Source organism: Emiliania huxleyi (assembly GCF_000372725.1).
Source record: "Emiliania huxleyi CCMP1516 unplaced genomic scaffold EMIHUscaffold_10, whole genome shotgun sequence".
NCBI lineage: Eukaryota > Haptophyta > Isochrysidales > Noelaerhabdaceae > Emiliania > Emiliania huxleyi.
The window spans coordinates 991,953-1,004,903 of NW_005202427.1; the positions used below are offsets into that span (position 1 = coordinate 991,953).

The window sequence follows — 12,951 nt, forward strand, 5'->3', positions numbered from 1 at the left end:
GAAAGGAAAAAAAGGAGAGGAAAGGAGGGGAGACGAAAGAAAGAGGAGGGGGGGGACAGAAAATAAAAACAACAAAGAGGGGGGGGGCGAAGTCGCTGCACCGGCTGGAGGATGAGCGGGCTCGGCACGGAGGGGTGGGGCGGGGCAAGCGGGAAGGGGGGGGGGGGGGGAGGGGGCCTCTTGGAAGCGCTTCCAAATCTTGATGTTGAGCCGCCGCTTGCACTCGTCGTAGAAGCCGTAGATGCGGTTGATCGAGGCGCACTCGTGGTTGCCGCGCAGCAGGAAGAAGTTTTCCGGGTACTTGACCTGAGACGCGAGCCGGAATACAAGAATGGTGTGCGACATCATACCGTGTTCTCTTCTGTAGGACTTGGACGTGTGCGCGAGCAGCAGGCACATGCGATCTGGGGAGATACGGGGAGATCCGGGGAGATCTGGGGAGATACGGGGGCTCTTGACCTTGTACGCGAGCAGCAGGCACATGAGATCTGGGGAGATCTGGGGAGATACGGGGAGATCTGGGGAGATATGGGGGCTCTTGACCTTGTACGCGAGCAGCAGGCACATGCACTCGAGTCCGTTCTTCCCGCGGTCCACGTAGTCGCTGCGAGGTGCGGAGGGGGTGCGGGTGGGCGGCGGGGAGGCGCGCGAGGCGGGAGGGGCGAAGCGGCGGCACAGCCGGGGCCTCGCGCGCGAGTCGCAACCTCCCGTCCGCCCCCGCCCACCTTGCCCCGCGCCTCTCCCCTCCCCCTCCGCGCGGGCGCTCACCCGAGAAAGAGGTAGTTTGCCTCCGGAGGGAAGCCGCAGTGCTCAAAGAGGCGCAGCAGGTCGTGGTACTGCCCGTGGATGTCGCCCACGATCTGTATCGGCGCCTCCAGCTCGAGCAGCGCGTGCTGATTCTGGATGACCTCGCTGCTCTGGTCGATCAGCATCGTCACCTCGTCCGTGGTCAGGTTCACGTTTGTCCCCGGCTTCTCTGCGAGGCGCGAGGCGGGCAAGGGCGCTCGGCGCGCGCGACGCTGAGCGTGAGCCGCGGCGCCCCTCCCCTCCCCCCTCCCTCGGGCCACAGGCGCGCGGGTAGCGCGGCGTCGGGTCGCGTGAAACGCTCACTTTCTCTGGCCTCCAGCAGCTTCTTGATGATGGCGTTCAGCTTTGCGTCATTGGGATCGCCCATCGCGCCGGCGCGGGAGATCGGCCGATTCTTGCGGCGCGGCGCTCTCCCCTCCGATCAATCCCGCGGCGCCGAGCAGCAACCGACCTTGCCAAGACGGGGACGCACGGCCCGTCGGCGGGCAAACGGGAGCAGCAGGGGGCGGGGGCGGTCGGGGGGGGGGGCGCGATCACTAGGGGCGCGGCGGGACGGCGCGACGGTGGGTTGGGCGTGAGTGTCTGCTGCTGTGGCTCGAGCCGACCTCCTGTGGGCGCCTAGCCTAAGCCTCCAGGCCACCAAGCCGAGGAGTTCCGCGAAGAGAAATCGCTCAGTGAGGTTGCGTCGTCATGTTAGCCTCTACTGTCTACTAGCTCCAAGCCGGAACGAAAAGAAAGAAAATATTTAGAGGACAGGAATTTGTTCAAGCCGTCGCCCACCCTGGGCGTCTGCCTCTTCCTTTGCAGTTCCGCTCGCGACAAGCCGCCGACTGGTCATCTTGCTCGATCTGCGCGTCGCGTGGTCGGCGGCGTGCTCGACTGGCGTGCGCTTGCTGAAGAGGCCGCGGTCGGGGGGTGCATGCATGCGTCTGCCCTGGGGGCCGCGCGGGTGGCAGGAGAGCGGCACGAGGGCGTCGGTCGCCGACTCGATCGACTCCGATGTGAGCGAGGAGGGCCACCGCCGCTTCCACACCGCCCCCGCTAGGTACGGTGCGCGCTCGGGCCAGCTCAAGCGGCGGTCGGCCCCCCCGATCTGGGAGGTGGCGGATCGGTTCCACGAGGAGCCTGACCGCTCCGCTCTTGACGATCCGAGCGCGGCGAGTCAGCGGCGGGAGAGGCTCCGCGACGAGGCTCAGTCCTCGGCGTGCGCGTTTCTGCAGCGAGAGAGGGACCTCCTCGCGCGCTTGCCTCAGAGCATCGGCCGCGGCGGCAGCGGCGCCGACAAGCTCTGGAGCGAAGTAGCCGACTTCAAGCGAGAGGCCCTCGCGGAGCGCGCGCGGCTGCAGCGGCTTTGCCAGGCGAGCGACATTGCGGGGCGGCGCGGGGCGGAGCCGCCGCTCGAGTCCCTCCTCGCCGAGGACCCGACGGTGACCGCCTTCGACCTCTCGCTGCAGCACTCCCTCCTCTTCGAGGAGCTCCTGCGTTATCAGGAAGCGGCGAGCGGCGCAGCCGAGCAGCCCGAGCTGCCCCCCGGGCACCCGATGCTGCGCGCGCGCGCGGCTCAGTGCATGCCACTTCTTCCGCTCTCGCCGCCGGTCCTGCCGACCGCGGCCTCGCCTGTCAACGAGAACGGCGACAACGACATTTTTGAGATGGACAGCTGAGCAACCCCCCCCCCCCCCCCCGCTGCGAGCATGGACACCATTCATTGTACATTTTGGCGCTCGGCCGCGCCGTGTATCTTTGGTCGCGGAGCGTGAAGCGCATGCCTCTTGTCCTCGTCGTGTGTTCGGGACCCCGTACTTGGGTCCCCGTTTTTCGCAGGCATGCGCAGCGCTCCATGTGTGTACGCGGCGTGACTGTGCCATCTGTGTGCGGAGATCATCGATTCTCTCAAGGATCATATGTCGCTGCTCTCGTCTCATGTTTCATTCATGATCATGTAAATTCATGTATCATGATATCATGTGTGCGCGTGTTCATGAGATTGTTTGAAATTGTCCCCTCCCCGCCATAGACCCCACAATACCCTCACCAGATATACGTATACCACATCTCGTGTGTTGTGTTTATAATAATTCATCCACACACGCAAAAAAGCTCACGCCGCCAAATGCAAATCTGTCCTCTCTCCCGGCGCCGACACACGGCAGACACATGCGCGGCACACGCCGCGTCTCTCAGAGAGCACAGAGGCGTTCTCTGTGCCTCCACACGGGGAGAGGGAGCGCGCCCTCACACACATGGCGGCGACATCTCCTGCACCGGCCCTGCACCGCCGGGCTTGAGACGCGGGCCGTCTCACGCCGCCGGGAGGACGAGGGTGCTAGAGAGCACCCACGAGAGGTCCGGTAGCGAGTCGACCCACGCAGCGACGTCGCCTGCACACGCGAGGGGCGGGGGGGTGAGACGCGCGACTCTCCCTCCCACCAACCGCCCCTCCCGCCGCCGGCGCGCCCTCGGCGCGCGCGCCAGCGGAACTCGGGGCCGCCGCAGGCGCAGCGCCCATCCCGAGCTGCGCCATGTCTGCACTCAGCAGGTCACCCGCCGCCGGCGACGCGAACGCGCCTGGCACGCGCGGGCGAGGGGGGGGGGGGGGGTCAGAGCCGCAAGGCCGGCGGGCGGACTGGAGGGGCGAAGGCAGGTCAGCGGCCCGCCCGCGTCTCCGAGCATGCTCACGTCTCCGAGCGTGCTCAGGTCGAGCATCGACCCGGCGGCGGACGCGGGGCCGCTCGGCGGAGCAAAGGCGGCGGGCGTGGCGCTGAAATCGCCGAACCCATCGTCGGGCGGCGGCGACGGGCTCGAGGCCGGGGCGGCGCTCGGCGCCGCCACCGGCGCGGACCCCTCAAAAGTGCTGAAGTCCCCGAAATCGCCCGCACCGGACGCGGCAGCCGGCTGTGCAGGCTCCGGCGAGCCAAAAGTGCCAAACTCACCGAAGTCGTCCTCGGGCGAAGAGGACGAGGGCGCGGGCGCGAGCGAGGAGGAGGCGCCACCCGAGGGGGCGGGAGGCGCGGCGGGCTCGGGCGAGGCGAAGGGGGGCGGTGAGCCAAACGGCGTCGCCCCCTTCAGCCCCTCGCCCGGTGGCGTGCCCGCCGCCGCCGCGCCTGGCGGGGTGATGCCGGAGGGCGGCATGACGGCGCCTGGAGGAGGCGTCGGCGCGAAGCCGCCCGGGCCGGGGCTAGGCGTGTCGACGTCGGACACGGCGAGGCCGAGCGCCTGTTCGGGAGGGTCCGAGAGGGCTTGTGGGATGCTTCGAGGCCGACGAGCGGCGCAGGGTGAGTGCGAGGCTGGGAGACTGGCGCTTTGCCGTTGGCGTCAGCCTTGGCGCTCGGGCTCTGAAAAGGGGGGTGTCAAGTTCAGTCGGGGGGGGGGGGGGGGAGCCTCGATGAAGCGCTGCTGGAGGAGGGAGCCCGCCCACGCGCCCGCCTCGCTCGGCTCGGGCTGCCAGAGCGACGTGTTGCACGCGAACCCGCTCCCGTTCTCCTTGTCCGTCAGCGCAGAGGCGAGCGCCTCTTCCAGTCTCACGCCCGCCACCGAGGAGGAGGCAGAGGCGGAGGCGGCGGGGAAAACACCCGCGAGCACCTCCCTCGCGACGCGCCGCAGCTCCGCACCGTCGCCCTCAAAGGCGGACGCGCTGACGAGGCCGACGGCGGGCGCGGCGGGAGGCGCGGCGGCGGACGGCGCGGCGGGCGCGGCGACCGGCTGAGCCTGGCTCGAGTCGAAGTCGCCGAAGTCATCTCCGCCGCCGTCGCCGCCAAAGTCGCCAAAGTCGTCGTCTCCGCCTCCCCCGCCGCCGAAGTCGCCGAAGCCGTCGTCCTCTTCGCCGCCTAAAGGAGGAGCGTGGCACCCCCTCCGAAGAGGGCTGCGATGGGCGGGCCCCTCCCAGGCCCACGCAGTCGCACCGCCCCCGCCGCCAAAGTCTCCAAAGCCGTCATCCTCGCCGCCGCCGCCGCCGCCGCTGCCGCCGCCGCCACCAAAGTCACCAAAGTCGTCATCGCCCCCGTCGCCCCCGCCGCCCCCGCCGCCGCCCGCCCCCTCCTCCGGCGGCGCAAACCGGTCAAACTCCTCCGCAGCGCCCAGCCCGCCCGCCGCCTCGCCGCCGCCGCCAGCCTCGTCGTCGTCGTCGTCGTCGTCGTCGTCGTCCCCAATCTCGAAGCTCGCCTCCTGCATCTCCTCCCCAACCTCGAAGTTGCCGCCCGGCACCGACGCCGCCACGGCCGTGCGAGCCTCCGCAGGCGCCGCCTCTGCCGGCGGCGCAAAGCTCCGCGCGAGCTCCTCGTCCGCGTCGTCGTCCTCCTCTGCGCTCCCCGCCTCGAAGGGGTCCCCCTCGAAGGGATCCCCCTCCGGAGCCGGGGCCGTGGCGGGCCCCGCGACCTCGCCACCGCCACCCTCGCCGCCGCCCCCTCCCCCGCCGCCATCATCCCCGCCCTCGCCGCTCACGCCGCCGCTCACGCCGCCCTCCCCGCCGTCAGTCTTGTCCCCTCCGCCGCCGCCCTCGCCTTCTCCCTCGCCACCACCGCACTCCCCGCCGCCCGCCCCACCTTCGCCCTCCTCCCCCAAATCCTGAGCCTTGGGATCGGCCGCGGCGGGCGTCTCGGTGGCCGCCGCGGGCGGCTCGGCGGCCGCTCCACGCGCCAAGGCTGCCTCCTCCTCCTCCTCGGAGTCGGTCGCTGTCGGACCAGCGCTGCCCTCCCGCTCCATCGACTCGATCGACAGGCTCGAGCCGAACGAGACGGCGCTCTTGGCGGGCATCGCAAACTCGGCAAACTCATCGTCGTCGTCCTCCGCTTTGCCTCCGGCCGGCGGCACGGCGGGCACTCCAAACTCGCTGAACTCGTCGTCGTCGTCGTCCAGCGCGCCGGCCGCGGGCGCGGGATCGCCCAGCTCGATCCCCGGGCTGCCCAGCTCGCTGCCATACTGCGAGGTGCTGTGGGCGCCGAGGCCAAAGGCGGAGAAGTCGTCGTCCTCCTCCTCCTCTGGCGAGGTGGTGGGCTGGCGCGCCCGGTTGTCGCTGCTGAATTCGCTAAAGTCGTCGTCCTCCCACTCCTCCTCTCCGTTCTTGCGAGACATGGCTGCGCGCTGCTGTGTAACACACGCCGGCCGCCAGGCGAGGCACGGCGCTCACAGCAGGGCCCAGCAGAGGGCGAGGGAACCCGAGATGCTGGGGCGAGACTCGTCGAGACTGCGTCAGCTGTTCCCACAGCAGGCTGGAAGTACCTGACCGCAATGGGATTCTTTTTTGATAGCACGCGGCCAGGCCAGTCCGCACCTGTGTCGAGCAGCCTGCGTCTTCCACTTTCTTTTCTGTGGTTTTTGTGATTTGACATTTGTGTGTGTCTGTCTGTTTGAGAGTCATCCTGAGAGAGCGAGTTTGTTTTGTTAATGTAATTCTTTTTGGCGAGAGAGGCGGTTTAAGAATTCTTCCAAAAAGAAATATGAGAACGGCCGTGGCTTGGCACCTTGGCTGGGAGCGGCGCTGCAACGTCGGTCCTCGGTGCGGGAGACGTAGGGAGTGTCTCTTGGGGCTGCTGTGCTCGTCCTGGCAGAGCCCGTCCCTTTCCTTCAGCGCGCCCGCCATGGCGCCGTCGAGGCGGAGCGCACTGCTTTACGAGAGAGCGGGCAGGTTCTTGTTGTGGTTCGGTCCTCTGGAGCGCTTCGGCGATCCCCACCTCTTCCGGCGCGAGGAGGCGGCGCGAATCTGGCCGTGCCTCCGGATTGCCCAGTGGTCTTTGAAGCGAGCCTCCGGTGTGGCGCGCACCTTGATGACCTTGTTCCTCAGTGCGTCCATCAGGACCCTCCGCTTGAGGTGTTTTTTGTGCGGCACCACGCCGGGGTAGCGGTCCTGCACGAGCTCGTACAGCCGATTCGTGGTCTGCATCCCAGTGTCGCGCAGCACATTCATCACGGCGCCGCATGGGCCTGGCAACGTTGCCGGCTCCGGCAAGGGCATCACAAACTCGCCGCCCGCCCGCGCGCTGTCGAGCGCTCTCCTAAGTCGCTCAGCGCGGGCTCGCCGGCTAAACGACGCTGCAAAGGCAGCGGGCGTCGCCGCCACAGGAGACGCGCAGAGTGCGCGGCTGCGCGGTGCGAGGACGACGCCAACTGTGCGCGCAGCGAGGCGGAGCATCGCTGGCAAAAGAATTTTGGCACGCGCGTTGCTAGACGGATTGAAGGAGAGCGATGAGTCAGAGGATGAAACAGCAGGGGAGAGAACGAGGACGAGAGTGAGAAGAACGAGAGGTGGCATGAAGGTCGCTGCGAGAATTGGTGAGAAACTGCGAAGAGAGATAGGAAGTGGTAGACGAGCGGGCGGTGGGCGACGGCTAGCACCACACTCCTCTCCTTAAAATCCCTGTGTGGTGGCGGCGTGCCGTCCTCCCATCCCTCCCTTGGGTTCTCTGTTTTCTTTCTTTCTTTCTTTGGATTGAAGAAGATCCACACAAAGATCCCTGACACCAAGATCGTGGTTCGTGCAGGGCGGGGACACATGTCCCTGAATCCCATCTCGTCTGAGAGTTTGTGCCAGTGCCCAGTGCAAACGGGCCTCCTTCTGTTTGGGCACGGGCAGGATTCAGAGCCTGAACCTTAGGGTTGCCCACAGGACCCAAAAGAAAAATAGCTAGAGCCTCAAACCATGTATGAGCAAATAAAAGAGACTCCTCCCCCACACGCTCTGGAAGGCAGCCCTCGCTACCGAGGGCCGGCGCGCAGAGCTGCGGACCTACTCGAGAGGCTCTACTCGGTATGTGTAAGCGGCTCGCTCTCGTGGTGGGTTGGCCCTGAGACCCTATCATGAGAGCCTTCCGGGGCCGCGCCAAGCAGCGCGGCAGTCCTCCGCGCACAGGCGAGTCTGTAATGAACATCGTCGATGGCCGGGGGGCGTGGCTCGATCGCCGCGATCCATGCGATGACGCGTGAGGCCGCCGGACTCAGGCTGCTGCGGCGGTCGTCGCTCCGCTCGAGTCGGCCTGGGCGCACTCCGCCTCGGACTCGGAGCTCGCCTCGGACGTCTGGTTGGAGAGGAAGGACTCGGAGTTTTGCACCCAGCCGCTCGCCTTGAGGATCGAGGTGCGAGGCGACACGATCTGGACCAGCGGGGACACGGTGGACACCTCCGCGCCGACCGCATCGTCGCATTTCTCCTCCGCCGCGTCCGTCTCGGCGGCCACGTCCGGCTCAGCAGCCACCGCTTCCGGCTCGACCGCCCCTTCGGAGCGCGGCGAGAAGAGCTTGCTCACCGTCTTGGCGAAAGACTGCAACAGGTTGAGCTGCGGCGCCTCCTCCTCTGCGGGTGCTTCCGCCGCCTCCTCGGGCTTCGGCGCCTCGAGTTCCGGTGCCGACTCCTCCGGCGCCGCCTCGGGCTGCGCCGCCTCCTCTGCCGTCGCCTCCACCGGCGCCTCAGCCTCCGTTGGCTCCTCAGGCTGCGCCGCCTCCTCTGCCGTCGCCTCCACCGGCGCCTCAGCCTCCGTTGGCTCCTCGGGCTGCGCCGCCTCCTCTGCCGTCGCCTCCACCGGCGCCTCAGCCTCCGTTGGCTCCTCGGGCTGCGCCGCCTCCTCTGCCGTCGCCTCCACCGGCGCCTCAGCCTCCGTTGGCTCCTCGGGCTGCGCCGCCTCCTCTGCCGTCGCCTCCACCGGCGCCTCAGCCTCCGTTGGCTCCTCGGGCTGCGGCGCCTTGTATGCGGCCTCCTCCGGCGCCTCAGCAGCCTCCGCTGCTGACTCCTCGGGCCGCAGAGCCTCGGCCTCGTGTGAAGACGCCGCTGCCGCCTCGGCGGGAGCCTCCGGCGTCTCCGCCACTTGCTCCTCGAGAGCCTCCGCTGTCGTCGCTGGCCCCTCCGATGCCTCCTCTGTCTTTGCTGCCTCCTCTGCAATTGGCGCCTCTGGCGCCGCGGCGCCGGCCACGGCATCCTCCGAATCTTGTGTGTATTCGGCCGACGTTGCCTCGGGGGCGGCGGCGATGGGCTCGGCGTCGGGCTCGGTGCCAAATATTGCGGTGGCGTTGGTCTCAGTGGCGTCGGGCTCGGCGGCGGTGTCGGCGGCGAAGGCGGCGGACTCGGTCGCGACAGTGTCCTCGCTAAAGACGGCATCTTTGACCGCCATCGCGACCGCTGAGGACACGATCTCCTCTGCCGCTCCCTGGTGCTCTTCCGAAGGTTGCTCGGCCTCGCTCGTCACAAATGGCTCTGAGGAGTCAGAAGCGGGAGAGGGTGGGCATGCCGTAGCCACCTCGAGCTCCGAGGGCTTCGGGACGGTCTTCAGTGAGGAGGGCTCGACGACGCTGACGCTACTCTTGGAGCCGCAGGCGCCCATGAAGCTGAGCGGAGCGCCAAGGAGAGGGCGGCTCGTGCTCTGAAATCGGCAACGCATGTCACGCGCGCCGATTTTTCTCTTTTTACTTATGAGCAACAACAAACACAACAAACTCCTTACTTCAGCTGGCATGTCGGCTGTCGGGCCTCTTCGGCTCGCGGCCGCCGTGCTGCTGATCCTGAGCGATCCTGCGCTCGCACTCGCGCAGAGCACGCGTGCTCTGCGCCCCGTGGACGCCGCGACAGCGGAGTCCCACGTCGGCGCTGTCCGACACCCACTCCTCGGCTCGACGCTCCAAGAGCTGCCAGCTCGACCCGCTTCAAACATCTGCAGCGCGGTCGAGCCGGTCCAAGCTATCGTCGAGCACCCGACGGCTGCCGACGCGGCTCCCGAGCCAGCCTCGGCTGCCGCCTCGGCTTCCGCCACGGCTTCCGCCACGGCTTCCGCCACGGCTTCCGCCACGGCTTCCGCCACGGCTTCCGCCACGGCTTCCGCCACGGCTTCCGCCACGGCTTCCGCCACGGCTTCCGCCACGGCTTCCGCCACGGCTTCCGCCACGGCTCCCGCCACGGCTTCCGCCACGGCTGTCGCCACGGCTGTCGCCACGGCTTCCGCCACGGCTTCCGCCACGGCTGCCGCCACGGCTGCTGCCACGGCTGCCGCCACGGCTGCTGCCACGGCTGCTGCCAAGGCTACCTCGTCTCGTGTCCTGTCTTTTGTGTCTGTGTCGCATGACGAGTCTAGTGTGCCTAGCGTGTCTAGCGTGTTTTCTACCCGCTGCACAGGTCCGGCGCCGACTACCTCGACCGTCCCACCCACCTGGCACCGTGCAGAATGGCTCTGTGTCGGACCAAAGGCAGCCACAAGGCAGCCTGTCCCTCACAGTGTCCACAACGCCGGTGGGGTCCCCTCGGATGAGGGGGCGGGGGCGGCACGACCGTCTTTCACATTGCCCTCGACGACTGGCAGAGCCGGAGCCAACCGCACCGACCACAGCCCGACCAGTAGCCAGGAAACTACCCCGCTGGGCGGGGGCCTGGTTGGGCTGTGCGAGGTGCGGCCCTCTCGGAGCCACGAGTTGTACAAGTTCATTGACTCCGAGCGCATCTTCTACCCGTCCGACGACTCGCTCCTGCCGGGACCCGGGCCGACCGGTACCGAAGGCAGTCGAGCACCAGGACGAGGAGGCGCCGTTCTGGCGTCGCCCGTCCCCAACAACTCCGACATGGACATCTTCGTTGGCGGCACGCCCGCAAACGAGACCATCACCAGTCTCTTCTCGCGCGACGCCTCGTCGGCGGGCGGCCTCTGGGACCTCTCCGACCCGCTGGGACTGGTGATGGCAAAGCTCCCGGGAGATCTCTTACTCGCCGGCCTCATGGCGGCTTACACCAAAAACGGCATTTTCGCTTCGCCGCCGCCGCCGCCGCGGCCGCGGCCGCCGCGCCGCCCGCGGCTCGTGCCGAGCCTAACTGCGCTCGGCATCCGCTCGTAGACGGTGCCCTTGAAAGCGGTGCCGAGGAGCTCCTCGTAGTTGACGCTGACGCACGGCGCGTGGCGGCAGCGGGCGCTGATCTTGCAGGGGAGGCCGGTCTGGTTGAAGGTCGTGCAGAAGCCCAGCCCGTCGCGCGTCGCGATCGCCTTGACCTTGCCCGCCGCGCGCGCGACCTCGACCTTGTTGTCGGCGAGGAGAGTCTGGAAGCCCCTCTTCTTGGCGACGCCGGCCGCTGCAGCGCGCCGAGCCTTGAGAGCCTGCGCCTCGCACAGCGTGCCGTGGACGATGTCGGCGTTGGTCGACCCGAACGCGCGGCAGGAGGGGCGGAGCTTGTTGCCGAGGATCTTGACGCACCCTACGTCGAGGCGGCGCAGGGGTCCAGACCGTGCCGCGCCGAAAATTCTTTTTCTCACCGAACACCAAAAAGCGAGCCCCCAAAAGGACTCTCGACGAGCGTCTCGTGGCGGACCGACCTGCTCACGAAAATACCACACAAATGCACATTCCCGGGCGCAGGAGCCCACCGTGCACGCGGCAGAGCCCGAGCGCCAAGGCTGACGTCGGCCTCGAAGCATCGTGGATGAGCGGCTACACCTCGCCCACGTCATCCCTCAACTCCGCGGGCGCTGTGGCCACCGCCAACCCCGGCGGCACGTCATCACTCAACCCCGGGCGGAGGCGGCGGCGCTGGCTGCTCTTCGGCTGCGGCGGCTCGAGCGCAGAGTCAGAGGGCTGGGAGTCCGTGCGGCAGCTGCCCAGTGCGGAGCCCGGGGCCGTGGGTGAGGCGCCGCTGCTCCCCGGTCTGGCTGCGCTGCTCAGCAAGCCGGGGGCGGCGGCGCTGCGGGCGCTCGGTGACAAGGGCGACGAGGGGACGGGTGCTCGCTCCTCGCTTCCGCTCGAGGGCGGCGCCGTGCTGCTGCACCACTGGCCGCTCGGCCTCGCGCTGACCTGCGTCGGCGGCGCCGTCGACGAGGTGGAGGTGTTTTGCGACCGCCACCCCTTCCAGCAGCGGCCGCCCGGCCGCCAGCTCCTTCCCGGCGTCTCATTCGGCTCGTGTCGCGCCGCCGTCGAGGCTGCGCTCGGCCCCCCCATCGGCGAGGGGTCGGGCTGCAAGGGGGGGTGGCTCTTCTACGGCCCGTGGCGGCTGCCCGGCCGCAAGAAGCGGGGCCTCGTGACGCTCGCCCTCTGGTTCGGGGAGGGGGCGGCCGGCGGCGGAGGCGGTCCTGAGGCCGGCGGCCCCGGCCGCAGGACAGAGCTCGATCCGGAGAGCGGGGGAGGCGGCCGGAGGGCGCCGCCCGGGGCGGAAGCGGAGAGGGTGGGGGGCGCGTGCGAGAGCGGGGGCGGGCTGCAGGCGGTGCGGCTCCTCCGCTCCGACGACCGCTCCCTCTGGCGCTCGACGCACGCGGTGCGGGAGGCTTCCCTCCGGACGGCAGACGCGTGCATCGCGGACGCGCAGCAGGGCGAGGCGGGGCGAGGCGAGGCCGAGGCGGGCGGGGCGGAGGAGGGGCCGCAGTGGCGGTGGCTGCGCAACCGGCGCTTCAACGCCGCGACGAACGCCGTCATTCAGGCGCCACAGCCGCCCGCCAGCAGCCGCAAGCAAACCCGCCCTCCGCCCTCGCCGCCCTCGCCGCCACTCCCCGCTCCCCCCCCACCCCCCTCCCCTCCCCGCCCCCACCCCCCTCCCCCCCGCCGCCACACGGGCAGGTGGCTGGCCACTCGAACCTGTTCGAGCGCCTCTGCGAGTCGGTCATCATCAAGCAGAGCTCCACGCCCGAGAGAGCCGCGTACGAGGGCATCTCAGCCACGCCCCTCGGCCCGTTCGTGCCACGCTGCCTCTGCGCCTGCCAGCGCGGGGAGGCGCGGCCTTCCCCTCCCCCTCCTCCTCCTCCTCCCCCTCCTCCTCCTCCTCCTCCTCCTCCTCCTCCTCCTCCTCCTCCTCCTCCTCCGTCGGCCCCGCCCTCTCCCTCTCCTCCTCCTCCGTCGGCCCTGCTCCCTCTGCTCGCTTTGGTAGCCCCGCCTCCTTGTCAGCTGCCAGACCCTCGCTGCTCCCGACACGCTGACGCGACACCCACCCGAGAAGCGACGTCTCCCCCCCCCCCTCCCTCCCTCCCCCCCTCCCCTCCCCTCCCTCCCTCCCTGCAGGTGCAGCTGCTCTACATTGAGGACCTGACTGCTCGCTACCGCCGACCGTGCGTCATGGACGTCAAGGTTGGCACCCGCACATTTCTCGAGGCGGACGCCGCCAGCACGCGCCGCCGCGTCGACCTCGCGCTCAAGATGCTTGCCGTCGACCCCGCCGCCCTGAGCGAGGAGGAGGCTGCGGCGGGCGTCACAAAGATGGAG

At 69.0% G+C, this 12,951-nt stretch overlaps 3 protein-coding genes across 3 annotated transcripts in view; 1 reads left to right on the top strand and 2 right to left on the bottom strand.

The window, feature by feature from the left end:
• The window catches only part of EMIHUDRAFT_351312 (hypothetical protein), a gene marked incomplete at its 5' end in the record, with an annotated part of 2,722 nt that extends 1,548 nt beyond the window's left edge, over window positions 1-1,174 (bottom strand). The window contains 5 exons of the mRNA XM_005793733.1: window positions 102-177; window positions 224-306; window positions 544-604; window positions 769-976; window positions 1,111-1,174. Of these exons, the coding sequence (XP_005793790.1) occupies window positions 102-177; window positions 224-306; window positions 544-604; window positions 769-976; window positions 1,111-1,174 (492 nt within the window). The remainder of the gene's footprint in view (window positions 1-101; window positions 178-223; window positions 307-543; window positions 605-768; window positions 977-1,110) is intronic.
• Window positions 1,175-6,412: 5,238 nt separating this feature from the next.
• Window positions 6,413-9,162, bottom strand: EMIHUDRAFT_462097 (hypothetical protein; the record flags this gene model as incomplete). Its single annotated transcript, XM_005793734.1, has 2 exons — window positions 7,786-9,162; window positions 6,413-6,797 (listed from the first exon to the last, which is right to left on the bottom strand). The coding sequence occupies exons 1-2, from the start codon at window positions 9,111-9,113 to the stop codon at window positions 6,413-6,415; spliced, it is 1,713 nt and encodes a 570-aa protein (XP_005793791.1). The 5' UTR covers window positions 9,114-9,162.
• Window positions 9,163-10,556: 1,394 nt separating this feature from the next.
• Window positions 10,557-12,951, top strand: part of EMIHUDRAFT_433336 (hypothetical protein) — a 3,546-nt gene continuing 1,151 nt past the window's right edge. Inside the window, exons 1-3 of the mRNA XM_005793735.1 lie at window positions 10,557-12,175; window positions 12,313-12,465; window positions 12,751-12,951. Of these exons, the coding sequence (XP_005793792.1) occupies window positions 11,105-12,175; window positions 12,313-12,465; window positions 12,751-12,951 (1,425 nt within the window). The 5' untranslated portion in view covers window positions 10,557-11,104. The remainder of the gene's footprint in view (window positions 12,176-12,312; window positions 12,466-12,750) is intronic.